Below are 17,771 nucleotides of genomic sequence, written 5' to 3'. Positions count from 1 at the left end.
TGAATTAGTAGAGTGACAGCCTTGAGTAGAAAATGTCAGTTGAGAGCAAAAGGCCCCTCGTTCGGCCTCGCCAGTACCCAGCTTTCTCTTCCTCTTTAGGCGGAATCTGTTTCTGCCGGGTTCTCTTGCATGAGCTTCCCCTCCCGGATCCCAGCAGGTGGGATCCACCACACCTGTACATGCCACTGGCTAAGGCTTACATAATGCTCTGCTTGCCAAGAAAAGTTTTCTTTGAGAACGAACCTCATACATTTTCCTAGATAATAAAAGTCTGCAGGAGTCAGCAGCCTGTTTCACTGAAAACGATCTTAGTCACACGTCTTTCCTCGGCCACTGAAAGGTTGTGTTTAGAGAGGGAGCTTGCTTCTCCTGGGACTGGGGCTCCTCTTGGGACCTCCCGTGAGCATGCAGCAGGGGAGGCAGGGGGGCAGGAGAGGCAGGGGAGGCAGGGGAGGCAGAGGGGCAGGGGGAGGGGGGCAGGGGGGCAGGAGGGGCAGGGAGGCAGGGGGGCAGGGGGCAAGGGGTCAGGGATCAGGGGGGATGGGGGCAGGGGGGCAGGAGGGGCAGAGGGGCAGAGGAGCAGGGGAGGCAGGGAAGGCAGGGGGCAGAGGCGCAGTGGGGCAGGGGGGCAGGGGAGGCAGAGGGGCAGGGGAGGGGGGCATGGGGGCAGGAGGAGCAGGGGAGGCAGGGAAGGCAGGGGGCAAGGGGTCAGGGGTCAGGGGGGATGGGGCAGGGGGGCAGGAGGGGCAGAGGAGCAGGGGGGCAGGGGAGGCAGGGGAGGCAGAGGGGCAGGGGGAGGGGGCAGGGGGGCAGGAGGGGCAGGGAGGCAGGGGGGCAGGGGGCAAGGGGTCGGGGGTCAGGGGGGATGGGGGCAGGGGGGCAGGAGGGGCAGAGGGGCAGAGGAGCAGGGGGGCAGGGGGGCAGGGGAGGCAGGGGGCAGAGGCGCAGTGGGGCAGGGGGGCAGGGAGGCAGGGGGGCAGGGGGAGCAGGGAGCAGGGGAGGCAAGGGGGTAGGGGGGCAGGGAGGGCAGGGGGGTAGGGGACAGGGGAGGCAGGGGAGGCAGGGGGCAGGGGGAGTAGGGGGCAGGGGAGACAGGGGGCCGGGGGGGGGGCAGGGGGAGCAGGGGGCAGGGGAGACAGGGGGCTGGGGGGGCAGGGGAGGCAGGGGGCAGGGGGATGGGGCAGGGGAGGCAGGGGGGCAGGGAGGCGGGGGGGGGGCAGGTGGACAGAGGACGTCCGTGGGGGATGTGGAGGGAGGACGTACGGTGATCTCTTTGGGGTCGTCCTCGTCTACCCGCCGGGGTTTCATCTTGGTGTAGTCCACCGGCAGGTCCCAGCAGTCACCCTCGCTCAGCGGGAAACACCGGTTGCTCATCACTGCCTGCTGCTGGGGAGACATGGGCTCCAGGGGCGTCAGCACAGGGCAACAGCTGTCCCTCGGCCTCTGCTTGTTCATGCTGAGGTCCAGGGTGCCATTCTCATCCACCTCCATGTCAGGGTTCTGTTGGCAGAGAGACCTGTGACCCATTGCCCTGGCCCCCGCGGCGTTCGGGCCCCTGGAAGACGTGGGACACTCCTCACTGCTGGCTCAGTCCACTTCCGGGCTAACCAGCCGGCACAAGGCTGTCCCGCGACCTCGCAGAGCTCGTGGGAAGAGCTAGCGATCCGTCTCTCGGTCTATTCCTTCTCCACCATCTTTTCTCCCTCCCCGCACCTTTGTACCTTCCAGACTTCTCTCTGCCCCCAGCCTGGCCAGGGCTGAGATTTGGCTTTATTCTAGTCCAAGTATCTGTACCATCGAGTGCGTGTGCATGTGTTGTCTGCGCACGTGTTTATGGATGTGCATTTGCATATTGAGGTGCTCACAAAATGCACCTGTGAAAGTCTATGTGAGGCTGCACATGTGAATATGCCTACACGGCATACCACACACGTGCAAACATGTGCAAGGAAGCCTACGCCTGTGTGTCCAGGTGCACACATGAACAGGATAGACAGCCGATGTTTGTGCTCATGGAGGATACATGCATGCATAAATACGCATCTGCTTCAAGTTTCCCTCTAGTTTCACTGATGACAGCTCAAGAGCCAGAGGAGAAGCTGAGGGCGAGCTTAGAAGCAGCCTGGGTTCCACCCTGAGCATCACAAATCAAATAAGTGAACAACACAAAGGAGAACTGGAAGGGCAGGGAGAGGCTAACACTTCCACTCTGGTGTGGACGAAATTTCCACTATGAGAGGAGCAAGGCCAACGCCCGGAAGGCCCACAGGCCCTGAGCGCAGTGGTTCTCTAAAGGGTCAGAGCTCCTGAGAGTGGGCAGAAGACACGGGCAGGTGAAACACCGTGAGCCCAGAGAACCCTCTGGTCCCCATATTCTCCACAGTCCAACACCTCAGAGCTGCAGAGCTGAGATGGCATCCTCAGAGGGGCATGTGGCTGGGAAGTCTCCCGTCAGGGCTGGCCCATGGATGCACTCCACAGGACCAGTCTGTGTGAACCCAGTCAAAATGCAGTCCTGGTTTCAAGCTTTGGAAATGAGGGTGCTGGGGTTAGCCTCTGTCTTAGAGTAATGTCGAGAGAGTAAAACAGAGAAAACAGGGCCGGGAGTTTGGCCTAGTGGTTAAAGTGCTTGCCTAGCATACACGAAGGCCCGGGTTTGATTCATCCGTGTGGGCGGGGCCTGCCGCAGGGCAGAGCCTGGCTGTGTGGGTGGGTCTGGCCGGGTGGGCGGGGCTCGGTCCCGTGAGCGGGGGCCTGGGCGTGTGGGCGGGGCCGGGGTGTGTGGGCGGGCCGGGGCGTGTGGGCAGGCCTGGGCGTGTGGGCGGGGCCTGGATGTGTGGGCGGGCCTGGGCGTGTGGGCGGGGCTCAGCTGCATGGGCGGGGCCGGGGCGTGTGGGCCGGGCCGGGGTGTGTGGGCGGGCCTGGGCGTGTGGGCGGGGCTCGGTCGCATTGCGGGGCCTGGGTGTGTGGGCGGGGCCGGGGTGTGTGGGCGGGTCCTGGGTGTGTGGGCGGGGCTCAGCCGCGTTGGCGGGGCCTGGGCGTGTGGGCGGGGCTCGGTCGCATTGCGGGGCCTGGGTGTGTGGGCGGGTCCTGGGTGTGTGGGCGGGGCTCAGCCGCGTGGGCGGGGCCTGGGCGTGTGGGCGGGGCTGGCCGGCCCGGCGTACCCGCGCGGCGCACAGGTCCTGTGGCTTGGTGGACAGGTTCTGCGGCATCTCGCGGCAGCGCGTGGACAGGTTGAGGATGGCGGTGGCCGCCATGTGCGCCGCCTCCATGTCGTGCGTGTAGTCGAAGCTGCTCTTGCTGCACGTGCTGCTGGCGCTGCTGCCGCCGCCGCAGCTCAGGTTGCTGCTGCTGCTGGGCGCGTAGCTGCTGGTGGTGCTGCTGCTGGGGCTGGCGTTCTTGCAGTACCGCTTGGCTGCAGGACAAAGACGGACAGCGGGACTCAGGGTCGGTGCCAGGCCCCGCGCAGACCGCCGCGGCCCCCACGCCGTGACCCCCATGCCGTGACCCCCACGCCATGACCCCACGCCGTGACCCCACGCCCTGACCCCCACGTCGTGCCCCCCCCACGCCGTGATCCCCACACCATGACCCCCACGCCATGCCCCCCCCACGCCGTGACCTCCACGCTGTGACCCCCCTCTCCTCAAAGACCAGCGGGGTTCAGTGGTCCCTGAGCGGGTGACCCGGCACCCCCAGGTCCTGGGCTGGTGGCCTGGCGTCTCCCAGGGCCCTGGGGGGTGACCCTGGTGTCCCAGGGCCCTGAGCTGGTGGCCTGGCGTCTCCCAGGGCCCTGGGGGGTGACCCTCGTGTCCCAGGGCCCTGAGCTGGTGGCCTGACGTCTCCCAGGGCCCTGCAGGTCACTGCAGACATGGAAGGGGGCTTCTGGATGACCTTGCAGAGCAACCAGATCCCAACATCTCTCACCCTGTGCCTCACCCCTGCCTGCAGGGTCCACCTCTTCAAGGGTGCGTAACACCTCACAGCCAGCAAGGGCAGAAGCAAGGCTGGTTATTAGTATTAGTATTGTCTTTGTGGGCTATGGGGCTTGAACTCGGCCTGGGCGCTGTCCCTGAGCTCTTCAGCTCAAGGCTACCACCCTACCCTTGAGCTAAGCCCCACTTTGCATTTTCTAGAGATTATTTGGAGATAGAGTCTCAGGTCCTTTAGTGCCGGGGCTGGCTTTGAACCTTGCTCCTCAGATCTCAGCCTCCTGAGGAGCTGGGATGACAGGTGGGAGCCACACCTGGTGCAAGCATTACTTATTAGCGCTGCTTAATTGTTTTTTTAGAATTGTTTTTCTTTTAGGAAAAGAAAAAAGGAGGGGCCGGGAGTTTGGCCTAGTGGTTCAAGTGCTTGCCTAGCATGCATGAAGCCCGGGGTTCGATTCCTCGGTACCACATACATAGAAAAAAAAAAAGCTGGAAGTGGTGCTGAGGTTCAAGTGGTAGAGCTCCAGCCTTGAGGAAGTCCAAGGACAGTGCTCAGGCCCTGAGCTCAAGCCCAGGACTGGAAAAAAAAAAAAAAGGAAAGTCTGATTAGATGTTTCACTGGGTTGAATCCTTAGCACTATCTATCACCATCACTGCCTGAACTCATTCTGCAGAGTAACCTAGAGGTGACCCTGATGTGGGGAGACCTCAGGAAGCCTGTCTTCTGAGTCCTGACACACCCCAAGTGTCCCAGCCTCCCTCCAGGTGAGTGGCTCTGGATGGAACGGAGTGCTTGGCTGGGTCACAGCCGTGCCCAGGCTTCCCAGCCCTCACTGGACAGTTCTGAGGCAAGAAGCCCTGGCTGGGGACACCATGGCCTGCAGAGGTCACAGCCCCCATGGAGCCTGCTGTGGTTATGCTTCACTCTAGCCCTGGCAGCTTGTGTCCGGCAGTTGACTGCAGTGCTCTCCTCCCGGAAGGAGGAAGAAACCCAAACCTCAGCCAACCACTCGTCCAGCCCCACAGGCTGAAGGAGCCATGTGGGGCGTGGGTCCAAAACCCCGCTGGCAAGACAAAAGAACAACATAACCAAGTCATTGCTGGCCCCTGAGTGTGGACTCAAGGCTGCACCCTTAGGAGGTTAAGAAGAGGTTAGAAGCTGTTTACCCTGTCCAGCTGGTGACAAACAGCCCTGGGTGAGAGCTGGCCATGTCATACCCAAGTAACGACACTGAAGCAGGACACTGCTCTCAGGAAGGTCAGGGCCCCCTCCCCCGAGCTGCGAAGTGCTCAGAACCGCCTGTCAACAGCCTTGCTTCTGCAGCATGCTGGGCACGCCCAAGCGGGGAGGCGGTGCCCAGGTGCCTCTCCTCACCATCCACGCCGGAAACCCTTGTGGAAGCCATAGAATTGAATGTGGAGCACAAGGAGTAGGGGAGTCCTGCACAGCCCTGGGCCAGGCTCTGACCCAGACTCCAAGAGAGGCCTGGCCTGTAGGGAGCTGTCAGTGGACACATGGCAGCACGCGGGCCACCCCTCAACACCACCCAGCCTGAGCTGGGGTCCTCTGCCTGTGCCGTGCGGTGCTCTATGCTCCACCATTAAATCGCACGCCAGGATTAAGAATAAGCAGGCACTGGGTGGAGCTTAACTGTAATCTGAGCTACCCAGCAGGCTGAGGCCTGAGGATCACTGTTCAAAGCCAGCCAAGCAGGGACGTCTGTGAGACTCTTATCTCCAGTTAACCACCAAAAAGCCAGAAGTAGAGCTGTGATAGTGCACTGTATTTGAGGAGGAAAAACTAAGCTCAGTGACAGTGCCCAGTCCTGGAGATCACTCACACACACACACATACACACACACGCCCTCACACGCATGCACACGCATGCACATGCACACACACAACAAGAAAATTAGAGAATACATAGGGGATTTTTATCTTCCTTTAAAAAATTGTTAGCACTGGGGTTTGAACTCAGAGCATCTTGCTTTTGCTGGGTGGATGCTCTACCACTTGAGCTACATCTCCAGCCTTTTTATTTTTTTCTCTCTCCTGGCCTCAGCCCATTACCCCTACCTACAGAGGCCCAAGGTGCTGGAGCACAGGTGTCAACCACTGAATCCAGCTTATACATGGAAGTGGAGTTTTGCTAACTTTTTACCAGGCTGACCTTGAGCCCAACTCTCAGTCTGTGCCTTCTGATTGCAGCTGTGGCTGGTCATATCTGTCTACTAAAAGCAAACCATGTCGATGATGAAATGACCTGGGGTCGGCTGGGATATGGAGCTACCTGTGGGCTGTAGAGACTGCTGTCGTGGGTCTCCACAGTGGGTGTTGGCAAAGGGCAGGGGAGGAGCCTTCGGCGGGGCGGCGGGGAGGGGGGGGGAAGGAGGGCTTTGGTGGTCAAAGGCCCAAGCCAGAAACCTAGAGGAAGCCATGTCCTAAGTGAGGATCCCAGGGTAGGTGCAGGCGGGTCACAGGGGCAGAGCCCTCCATCTTCTCCAGGGGCAGCCCAGGCCGGGGAGCAGAGCTGGCTTAGACCAGTCCCGCAGCTTTGCCTGGAAAGAGCCCCAGGTGGACGTCGGAGGTGGTGGGTCAAGGCCACGAAGCCCCGCTGCTGTCCAGCTGAGGCTGCAGGTGAGTGGGGCGGAGGCCCTGGACCACGGAGTGTGAGCATGCAGGTTTAACATCCATCCTTTCCACATATCCAGAGATGTTCTCTTTCTTTTTTCTTATTTTTCTTCAACTATCTAAAATGATAAAGCCATTTTTTTTTCTTAGTACTACTTGGCTTTGAACTCAGGGGTTTGCAAGTACCTTACCATTTGAGCCAAACACAGCTTCTCAGTTTGTTTTTCAGAGTGGATCTTGTGCTTGGGGCTTCATTTTGCTCATTTGCTCCCAAGTAGGTAGAATTGTAGGCACACACCAACATGTCTGCCAAGTAGGTAGAATTGTAGGCACACACCAACATGTCTGCCAAGTAGGTAGAATTGTAGGCACACACCAACATGTCTGCCAAGTAGGTAGAATTGTAGGCACACACCAACATGTCTGCCTTGCTTTTGAGGCAGAATCTTGTTAGGTTTGTCCTATTGGCTTTGAACTATGAGCCTCCTATCTGTTCCTCTGGAGTGGCTAGTTCCTAGGATTGTCTATTTATCTATCATCTATCTATCCTCTGTCTGTCTGTCTATCATCTATCTGTCTAGCTATCATCTATCTATTATTTATATCTCTCTGCTGTCTATCTTTTTGTGCCTTTAGCTCAAGGCCTTGTGCTCTTGTTTAGCCACTGGCCTTGGTGCTTGCTTACTAGCCATCCTGGCTCACCCCAGGACAGGCGAGTGGAAGTGGGGCCTCTGGAGGCCTTGTCTGTCACACCTGTCTGCGTCTGATTTCCACAGAGGTGTTCCCACTCCACGGTGTGCAGGTGAGGCGAGCTGCCTCCTGGCCAGCCTTGCAGCGGGGCCTGCTCTCCCTCCAGCTTCAGCATTCCCCCCGTTGTCCTCATTAACCCCTAACCCACATGCCACGGCTGCAGCCTTCCATGTCCATCCTCCAGCAGAGGACTGCTGCTGCTCCAGTGTGGTTTGTCGTCTCTGTGCATGTCAGGGCTTCTGATTCCTTCTGCCAGGAGAGGCCAGACGGACTGGCATGCAGGCAGACACTGGACGCCTCGGCGGCGTGTGGGAAGGCGGCTGGCTAGGAGGGTGTGATGATCATGGAGGAGACTGTGCAGGAGATGATCCCCGGGCTTGAGGAGGCATACCCCACCACACCCCACTTCTTTTCTACTCCATTCTGTGTCTCTGTGATCTGCCTGTATCTCTGAGAACGGTGCAACCTTCCGGTTTCTCCAGGGAACAGGGGCCATTTTTCCTGCACGGAAGGAAGGCTTGAAGGGGATACAGAAGTTTTGCCATGACCAGCCTATGCCCAGGAACAGCACCCTGGGCCAAGCTTTGCCCTGCCCTCGAGCTCTCAGCAGCCCTCCTAGACCTCTACATCTGCCGCACAAGCAGAATGGAGTAAGAGAGTGGTGTGAATTGGTTTTCTGGGCCAGCTGGGGGAGCACAGCCCCTCCTCCCTCTTGGTCTTGCGATCCCAGGCAGAGGAGTTCTTGGTCTAGTTGCATGTTAGCAATGGCGGATCCGTGTGGACATGGTGCAGCCTGTTTCCAGGGCCGAAGCCTTGCGGGAAGAGCGAGCGAGAGTCGGCACAGGCAGCCTGGCATGGGTGTTTCCCTCTTCGCAGTGGGCTGAGCCTCTCCGCACTGCCTCATCACTGTCGGCCTCCGCCCAGCCCCTGGCGAGAAGATCCATTCCAGTGCCCAGTATCCAGACTCCCCTCCAGCCCACAAGCCCACAAGCCCCACATCCTCTCCTTTGGCAAAGGCTTCACCCAGAAGCAACCCTCCCCTGGTTTTTTGTTTTGTTTTTTTTCCAGTCTGGGGGCTTGAACTCAGGGCCTGAGCACTGTCCTTGAGCTTTCTCAAGGCTAGAGCTCTACCACTTGAGCCACAGCAGCACTTCTGGCTTTTTAAAAAAATTTGTATGCAGTGCCCAGGAATGTAACCCAGGTCTTCATGCATGCTAGGCAAGCAGTGTGCCGCTGGGTCACGCTCCCAGCCTGAATCCCCTTTTATGCTAAGCCTAGAGATCAGCCACAGCGGTGAGGCTAAAGACATCAGACACTGGAATGAGCAGCCAGCGGAAGAGGTAATGGAAGGACATCAATGAATCGGACAGTATACTAACAGAATCCTCAATTATAGAAATGCAATTTCTTTTTGATCCTTCTCTTGCAATTGAAGGAATGCAACTATAGCAAGACCTGAAATTGGCAAGTAATTATTACCAAATAAACAACAAAATATTTCGATTATACCCCACAGCCGCTCCTTTCCCCTACTTGTATCTGTTTCTGAATATTAATAGGTTGACACGCTAGGATAATCAACATGATATTTCAAAGAATTATTAAATTTTACTCACCATACAGATTCTTATCATTGTAAGACAAAACATAGCTAAGAAAGATATGCAGCAACTTCTATTGAATTGAAAAAAACGTTCCAGATGCTACAAACATTCCATTTAAATATTTTTTCCTGTGGGTCTGTGACTTTGATGCAATACCCTTTTCAGAGGGGAGCTCTCGATCTTTCACAGCTAACACCTTCCCTCTGCTGGAACGCCCCGCGGTGACTTTTAAATGACCTTCAGACTATTGCCATTTGTGGCATCAGTGCTAGGAGGTCAGCATGGCTAGGGCCCTCAGGGCCTGCAGAAGCTGTCCTTCCTGCAGTCTACCTGTGAGGTAGTCCTGGGGACAGAGAAGGGGCCTGGACACAGGCCCTGGCCTGGCAAAGAGTCTGGCCAGGTGGAGGTCACCAGCTGAGGCAGCTTGTCAGTCAGCTGGGGGATCTTTCTAGAAAGACCGCTGCACCGGGAATTAACGAGAGGCACAGGAATGCAGAAAAAACCATCCACTGCCATGACTCAAACCAGGGAATCCAGAACAGAGAGCATCATTGGAATGCAGATTTCCCCAGAACAAAATTGGTCCTCCTGGGTACTTGTCCTGACACCCTCCCTAGTACTTGTCCTGGGTCCTCCCTGGTACTTGTCCTGGGTCCTCCTGGGCACTAGTCCTGGGGCCTCCTGGGTACTTGTCCTGGGTCCTCCCTAGTACTTGTCCTGGGTCCTTCCTGGTACTTGTCCTGGTACCTTCCCTGGTACTTGTCCTGACACCCTCCCTAGTACTTGTCCTGGGTCCTCCCTGGTACTTGTCCTGGGTCCTCCTGGGCACTAGTCCTGGGTCCTCCTGGGTACTTGTCCTAGGTCCTCCCAGTACTTGTCCTGGGTCCTTCCTGGTACTTGTCCTGACACCTTCCCTAGTACTTGTCCTAGGTCCTCCCTGGTACTTGTCCTGGCACCCTCCCTGGTACTTGTCCTGGGTCCTCCCTGGCACTTGTCCTGACACCCTCCCAGGTACTTGTCCTGGGTCCTCCCTGGCCCTTGTCCTGACACCCTCCCAGGTACTTGTCCTGGGTCCTCCCTGACACTTGTCCTGACACCTTCCTAGGTACTACTTGTCCTGGGTCCTCCCTGGCACTTGTCCTGTCACCTTCCCAGGTACTTGTCCTGGGTCCTCCCTGGTACTTGTCCTGGGTCCTCCCAGGTACTTGTCCTGGGTCCTCCCTGGCACTTGTCCTGGCACCTTCCCTGGTACTTGTCCTGGATTGTCCCTGGTACTTGTCCTGGGTCTTCCCTGGTACTTGTCCTGGTACCCTCCCTGGTACTTGTCCTGGGTCCTCCCTGGCACTTGTCCTGGCACCTTCCCTGGTACTTGTCCTGGGTCCTCCCTGGTACTTGTCCTGGCACCTTCTCTGGTACTTGTCCTGGCACCTTCTCTGGTACTTGTCCTGGATTGTCCCTGGTACTTGTCCTGGGTCTTCCCTGGTACTTGTCCTGACACCTTCCCTGGTACTTGTCCTGGGTCCTCCCTGTTACTTGTCCTGGCACCCTCCCTGTTACTTGTCCTGGGTCCTCCCTGGTACTTGTCCTGACACCTTCCCTGGTACTTGTCCTGGGTCCTCCCTGGTACTTGTCCTGACACCCTCCCTGTTACTTGTCCTGGGTCTTCCCTGGTACTTGTCCTGGCACCCTCCCTGGTACTTGTCCTGGCACTTTGTCCTGACACCCTCCCTGGTACTTGTCCTGACACTTGTCCTGACACCCTCCCTGTTACTTGTCCTGGGTCCTTCCTGACACTTGTCCTGCCACCTTCCCAAGTACTTGTCCTGGGTCCTCCCTGACACTTGTCCTGACACCCTCCCTGTTACTTGTCCTGGGTCCTCCTCTGACACTTGTCCTGACACCCTCCTGGTACCTCAAGAGCAGCAGTCTCTCACCTACCCTCTCCACAGAGGGAGCCCACAGCTTCCTCTTCTACCTCCATGATCTGGAGTATGCTCTGTGGACAATATTCTCCCCGTAGCCGCAGCCCTGCCCGCCCTTGCCATTTGTGGAGTGGGGGTTCTCTCACACAGGCTGTGCTGTGCCCGCCAGGCCTCTGACACCCGCTGAGCGGCCCCTGGGGCTGGGCGGGTGGGGAGAGGGGTCACACAACAACAACATCACCATGGCGACGCATCTCTGGTGTAGAAGAGTGTGCACCTCCTACCATCATCGCATCCTCTGGGGGATATGTCCCTGGTTTGCACCTTGGGAGCTATGGCCCGCTTGCCGTACGAATGGTTGTCATAGCTGTTGTACTCAAAGGACGTCTTCGAGTACTTCTCTAGCTCCTTGGCCAGGTTGGAGCGCGGCGTGGTGGTGGGGACATTGTTTCTGTAGCCGTACTGGGGAATCTCGAGCTGCTTCACGAAGCACATGGGCCTGGAAGGGAACAAGACAACAAAGGAGAGCTGGTCTCCCGTGGGCGCACCGGCAGCAGGGCACACGCTCTGACATGGCAACCTCACGGAATGCACGGCACCCAGGAAAGTTCTGTCTACGGTGTGACTCTGGGGACGGGAGGAACACGAGGTGAAGCCAGGCACTGTCTCCTTCAGCCCTGCCTCTGCAGCGGGCTGTGAGGACAAGAGGAATCTGACATACAGACTGGGTTTTGTGGTGAGGACAAAGCCCAAGGTGTTGTGTGAGTGGAGAAGAGGGTTCCCTAAAACCAACAAGAAAGAAGGATGCCCTCCCAGGGTACGGATGGAGGGGACACCACGCTGGCACTTGGCAAGCCGTTTGACCAGGAATTCAGATGACATGTTATTCTCTCTTACCTACTGAGGAGCAAGTGTTACCTGGGGCTTTGTGGGGAAGGCTTTCGGTGAGGGAGCTCTCGGGAATCTGCCCTGGGGTCCTGCTTGTGCCTCCCGTCCGGGAGGATAGTAAGCGTGGAAGTGGAATTCTTGGACATTTCACTTAGAATGTCTTTTTACTTTTGGCTCTCTACCCAATTTCGGTTTTGCAGATATAGACATGTGTTTACCTGTCTATGATCTGATTAGCTTTCCTTTAAAACCTTTTTACAAGGCAAATAATTATAAAATACACAAAGGCTTAAGTACAGGTTTTGGTGTGTAAGTACCACAGACAATTCAAGGCACGGGTTCCTGGTCCCCTTTCACTTCCGAGTGGTGAGTCTGTGTTTGAGTCAGGGTCAGTCAGTGTGCAAGGGACGTGCGTGTGGGCAGGCCCTTCCTTCCCCAGTCACAGCAGACCGGGAGGTTCTGCCTGTATCTGGAGCACATGAGCGCAGCTGTAGCAGATGAGTGGAATCAGGACATTGCAGTGCAAAGACATGCAGTGAGCAGGAAATCCGGTGACATTCTGCTGTGCCCCAGGTCTGGTCTGCTCCTGTTCTGGCCTACCCTCCCTAGGGCTGGTCTGTTTGTCTGCACAAATGTATCCTCTGTCTTCCTCAAGAACATGTATGTTCAAACAGAGAGATCATCTGGGCTTAATTTAGGGATTAAAACATGAAAACCTCTTGCATTTTATGATTATGAGCGCATTCAATGACTCACTGAAAAATGTTTAGGAAATACAAAAACTTTTAGAACAATCACATATAATTATTTCAGAGATTAAAAGTAGTTAAGATTTTGTTGTATTTTCCTGGTTGATTTTAAATATTTATTTCCCTAGATAATATTACTGTTATATTTATTTGAATAGCTAAGACTTAAGACTTCTTATGCATTTTACACTTTATTTTGTGTGTCCTTTAATTTTCCCTTGAGTTGCTTGGGCTTTAAAATCAGTTCTTAACCACTGTATGGCATTAAAAACAATGCATGTCACACTATTCAAGTGTTTTCCATCCTTGAGACTTTTAGAGTAGCTGCACTGTTTTGATAACTGCATTTTCTACAGGACACCCGGCTGTCTGGGTTTCTTAAGAGAATATTGGAGCCTCCTCTGTGATGACACACAGTACGATAAAATGCCCAAATTGCCAACCTGTTTATTTTGATTTCCCTGATTCTGTCTTCCTCTTGTGGAAGACACGAAATGACAACAACTGGTTGTCTGCTTGGGGACCTTTTGCTGGGCAGTATGGAGGTTTGCAGATGACCAAAGCTCCAGCCTCTCACTAGAAAAGTCCTGCTGGATCTGGGGCTATTTGGGGTACAGGTGGCTCAGGGGTTCTGGAGAGGCTGGGCTGCAGCCAGGTGGTGAGGAGAAGGCAGAGTCTGGAGGAGATACTGCAACATGGGTGCACATTCCAGGTTAGGGCAAGAGAGAATTCCAGAAAAACAGAAACAGAGCCCCGTAGAGCCTGGAGGAGAGGAAGCCGAGAGGGGCAGCGTGGGAGAGGCCTGGGACCCGCTCAGGCCTGCCAGAGTCTGGGGGCAGAACTGTCATCTCTCGGCCTGGGAGGGCCAGGGGTGGGCGGGTGGGGGCCACTGGCTGAGGACGACTGCGTGTGGGGTGTAGGAGATGGAGTTAGGAGACTGCGTGTGGGGTGTAGGAGATGGAGTTAGGAGACAGACTGCGTGTGGGGTGTAGGAGATGGAGTTAGGAGACAGACTGCGTGTGGGGTGTAGGAGATGGAGTTAGGAGACTGCGTGTGGGGTGTAGGAGATGGAGTTAGGAGACTGCGTGTGGGGTGTAGGAGATGGAGTTAGGAGACTGCGTGTGGGGTGTAGGAGATGGAGTTAGAGTCCTGAGGAAGAGGAGGTGCTTCCTAAGTCTGATGGAGAATTCACTTGAAGACAAACAAAACAAAACACACACAAAAAACCACTTCAGTCACGTAAACGACCTCAGCGAGGGAATTCTCTCCTCTCCCTGCCTGTCTTTTCTTCCCGCATTGAACGAGGGCCCTATCTGGAGATGTGGAGAACGCAGTGCTGCACAGGCCTTGCGCGGCAGGGCTTGCTGAGCAGGGCCTTGGGTCAGGCCTGTGGAGTGGGACGGCCGGTGTCAGTCCCAGAGCAGAGGCCAAGCACCTCCGGGGAGAGCTGGGCCGGGGTGGTGGGGAGGTGGGGCAGAGGCCCTCGTGGCCTGGGCTGGCTCTCGACATGATTTTCCTTTATTTTTGTGGGTTGTGGGGCTTGTACTCTGGGCCTGGGCGCCGTCCCTGAGCTCTTCAGCTCAAGGCTACTGTCCTCCCCCTGGAGCCTCACTTCCGGTTTTCCAGTGGTTAATTGGAGATAAGAGTCTCACAGGTCTTTAGTGGCCAGGCGGGCTTTGAACCTTGACCCTCAGATCTCAGCCTCCTGAGTAGCTAGGATTACAGCTGTGAGCCACCACGCCCGGCTGACTCTTGACTTTTCCAGACCGCCTGAGCTGAGCATTCCCTCTGCTTCAGAGTCTGTCCCTAGCTGGCCCTCATGCCAGCCAGGGGACATGTAGGAAGATGGCCAGCCCATCACAGACTCTGGTCCCTGGCCTCTCGCCCCATCAGCATGGCCTCGGTTATGAAGCTGCTGGAGCAGACTGAGAGGGCCCTGCCGTGGCCCTGGACATGTGAGCCTGGGCCTGGGCCTGAGCAAAGCGACCCCCACAGCCACAGGCACGCCTGGCCGGTCACCACAGCCCACCCTCAGCCGCTGTCTGAAGACACTCTGTGTGGATGCCGCCTGTCCCAGCTTCAGGAGGGGCGGGCCCAGGGTGACTTGGAGCTTTAGGGTCTGACCAAAGCGGGCACCTTTCTCTCTCCCTAGGGTCTGTTAGAGAACAGGCCCTGGGTGTATGGCTGCACTTTCCCACCGCTGAGCAGGCTCTTTGGGCAGGGGGCCCTCAGGCTGCCCATAACTAACTGGGGGGGGGGGAGTCATCCTTCGTGCCCTACGCCCTACGCATGGGATTAATGACTGGAAGGTGCACACACAGGCTGTGGAGCGGGGCTCCCTCCCTTCCTCATCTTGACAGAACGGGGTTCAGTGCAGTCACCCCTGTCTTCCCCAGGTAACCAGCGGCTGCTGGGGGATGCAGGCAAGCGTCTGTCTTTGCTTGTCAAATGGCAGCGCCCCAGCCCCCGGGTCTGAAAGGACGCAGCAGCTTTGAGGGCTCTTCATCCATGAAGTCCAGGTGTGTGCCAGCTGCACTTGGCGTCCACACGCTCAGAGACAGCCACACCGTCCTGCAGGCTGGTGCCAAGCCCCCTCTCAGATCGGGGTACCATCGCCTGGGCACACTGTCTGAATCCCCCAGCTCCCTGCCATCCGCCTTCCGAGGATTACGACATGACAGGTTCAGAAAGGACCAGGTCACCCTTTACGACGCTGTGCTGGGTCAGTGGTGGCCGGAGCTGACCGCTAGGTCCCTGCACAGTCCTCATGTGTGGCATGGGTCTCAACATCTTGCCCGGCTCCCCTCCCCGCGGTGGCTGGGTGCCCACTTCCCCCCTCAAGGACAGCCTAGACTCCCTGGGGATGGGCCCTGGGTGGCCCGCTGCCCGCGCTCCCGTCTGGTACCTGAGGACGCGGTCCGAGGCCTGGTTAGACTTGGACACTTCACAGCTCTGGTGCTTTTCCTGGGCCTTTGCCAACTTCTCTGCTGCAGCAATAGGGCATCCAGAGAGGCTGCAAGGACAGAAGTAAGGTTTAGTGGTCTGGTCTCCGCGCTGCACAGCACACGGCTCTGACCGCGGTGTCCTTTCCCTCAGCCCCGAGGAACCTGGGGTGGGGGCCTGGAGCCTGGTGGGCTCACACCCTCCACGGCAGCTCCACGGAGGGTGTCAGTTAGCGATAGTCTCTGCCTGCACGCCAGCGCGCAGCGTGGAGGGGGTGCGGGTACACAACACTTGACCCTTTCCAGGGAGAGCAAGCCAGTCCTGGGCAGTGAGAAGCCACGGACTGGTGGCAACAGGCTCTGCTCTGGAGCGTTCCCCGCTGGAGAACAGGCAGCAATGGCGGTGGAGGCTGAGGGCCTGTTCGGGGACAGGCAGCTCGAGGGTAGGACCAAGAGGTGGTGCTCAGAGCTGACCCTGAGCACCATGAGAAAGAGAACAGAGTGCGGGAAGCACTGTGAGCCCGACTGTCTCAAGTGCACGTCTCAGGGTGAAGAGGAAGGGGAGATGATTAACTGCTGGAGCCGCTCCCTCTACAGTGATGGTGTCTGCACACTGGCACGGACCCCACACCCATGTCATCATCAGATGCGCAGGCAGATTGGAGAGACAGACAGACCCCTCCAGGACAGACCTCTCTAGCCTGTCTCATCCTCCTGCAGATCTCGCACTAGCGAGGTGTGATATTAATACAGGACAAGGAACCAGGTTTGCCAGTCAGACGGACAGAAATGGAAGAGACTCGTTCCTGGATTTGGATACAGTTTCTCAGGAGCATGAACAGCTAAAACTAGAGACTAGGATGAGTTCTGACCAAGTCTCTTTCCTGCTGCTGAAATAAACCGATAGCAATGGAATAGTATGGGAAGCAATACCACTAACGAAGTGTGAAAAGGACAGAAAAGGAGAGCTCGACTGTCAGGCGTCAAAGCATGTTTCTGGACCCATGTGTTCACAGCCATAGTCTAGAGGTGATTCACCCCGGGAAGCCCCGCCTGAGGTGCGGACGCCAGCAGGTGTGTTAACCACGCTCGCGCTCGCGGGCGGGCCTGGCAGGGTTTCCAGGGAAGGAGGCAATGTCATGTGACAAGTGTCTGTTCCCATGGTGCACTGGTGGAGCTCTGCTTCCTCGTGGGCTGCGCGGCTGCGGGCTCTGTCTTAGGTGTCCCAGCGGGGAGCGTGCCTGGTGAGGGACAGCTGCGCCCTGGTGATGGGGCAGGCAAGACAGCAAAGCCGTCCATCCACGCGGAACGAGCACCACACCGTGCACCTCGTCCGGGACTGTGTGACGGGACTGTGTTCTTAGCAGCACCGGCCAGGGGCACTGGGGGCTGGGGAGCTGGGGTTCCTCTCAGGGGAGCAGGGGGTGTTTGGGAGGGGCATCTCCGTGGTGTGGGGATGGACAGGTCCTGCCAGCATGGGGTCCAGCCGTGCGTGGCTTACCTTCGGTGAGAGTTCCTGTTGCTATTCACATGACCTCGCCCTGTGCAGCCCGGAGTGGGACACTTGAGAACATTTTCGTGCATGGCAAGAACTTGACAAGGAGAGGCAAAGAAAACAGCCCAGCATTAAAACGGAGAAACGGATGGTCAGAAGACAAGAATACGCAGTCACGTTCACAGAGGCCGGTCAGTTCACAACAGACAATCCTAGAAACGTCTGTGATGGCATGGTCAGGAGACACGAAGGAGGACAGGCGGCTGCCCGCGTCCAGTGGCATGCAAAGCAGGTGTGCGTGGGAGCGGGGCGGGCGGAGCCAGGGGCTGAGGGGTCGGGATGGGACTGAAGCCAGGGCCTCCCGGGTCCCCACAGGGAGCTGTGAGCAGACAGGCCAGCCGGGTTGCAGCGAAGCCTGTGCTGGGAAGCACATATCACGGAAGAGGAGGAGAGCACAAACCCCAGACCCTAGCTGTGAACAGAGGAACTGAGGTCTCCCTGCATGAAGGGACTAATGCCACACTGCTCCTCAGGTACAGGAGGTGGAGTCCTGAGTTTCACCAGGCAGGAGAGCAGAGTTGGCCTCTGCAGGAAAGGCTGCCTGCACTCGCCGGAAACACGTTCTGTAGCTTGGTGGGAGCAGCACACTCACTGTCTTCCCTAAGTATGCAGCTTTGTTTACTGTTCAGGCTGATTTTCTCAAATATAATGTCTTCCCTGGAGAGAGCCAACACCTTCCAGCTTGGCTATGGACGGTGTGGGTGACACTCTCTCTCTTTTGCTAAATGGAGATGGGTCTAGGATAATCTACCCTGGCCATGGGGTCTGCAAACTGACCCTAGGGTCTGCGTACTGTC

At 57.2% G+C, this 17,771-nt stretch overlaps 1 protein-coding gene across 8 annotated transcripts in view; it reads right to left on the bottom strand.

Annotated features, from left to right (window-relative positions):
* Nucleotides 1–17,771, bottom strand: part of Myt1l (myelin transcription factor 1 like) — a 370,648-nt gene that overhangs the window by 63,351 nt on the left and 289,526 nt on the right. For all 8 annotated transcript variants that reach the window (XM_090337527.1, XM_090337528.1, XM_090337526.1 and 5 more), the window contains 5 exons: nt 16,921–17,011; nt 15,383–15,490; nt 11,125–11,339; nt 3,165–3,415; nt 1,264–1,500 (listed from right to left, as the gene is read on the bottom strand). In XM_090337527.1, coding sequence (XP_090193653.1) covers nt 1,264–1,500; nt 3,165–3,415; nt 11,125–11,339; nt 15,383–15,490; nt 16,921–17,011 — 902 coding nt within the window. The remainder of the gene's footprint in view (nt 1–1,263; nt 1,501–3,164; nt 3,416–11,124; nt 11,340–15,382; nt 15,491–16,920; nt 17,012–17,771) is intronic.

This window comes from Megascapheus bottae, chromosome 7 (genome assembly GCF_031878675.1).
Source record: "Megascapheus bottae isolate mThoBot1 chromosome 7, mThoBot2.hap1, whole genome shotgun sequence".
NCBI lineage: Eukaryota > Metazoa > Chordata > Mammalia > Rodentia > Geomyidae > Megascapheus > Megascapheus bottae.
The sequence above is the reverse complement of the archived record's forward strand: the minus strand, read 5'-3'. Positions and strand labels throughout refer to the sequence as shown.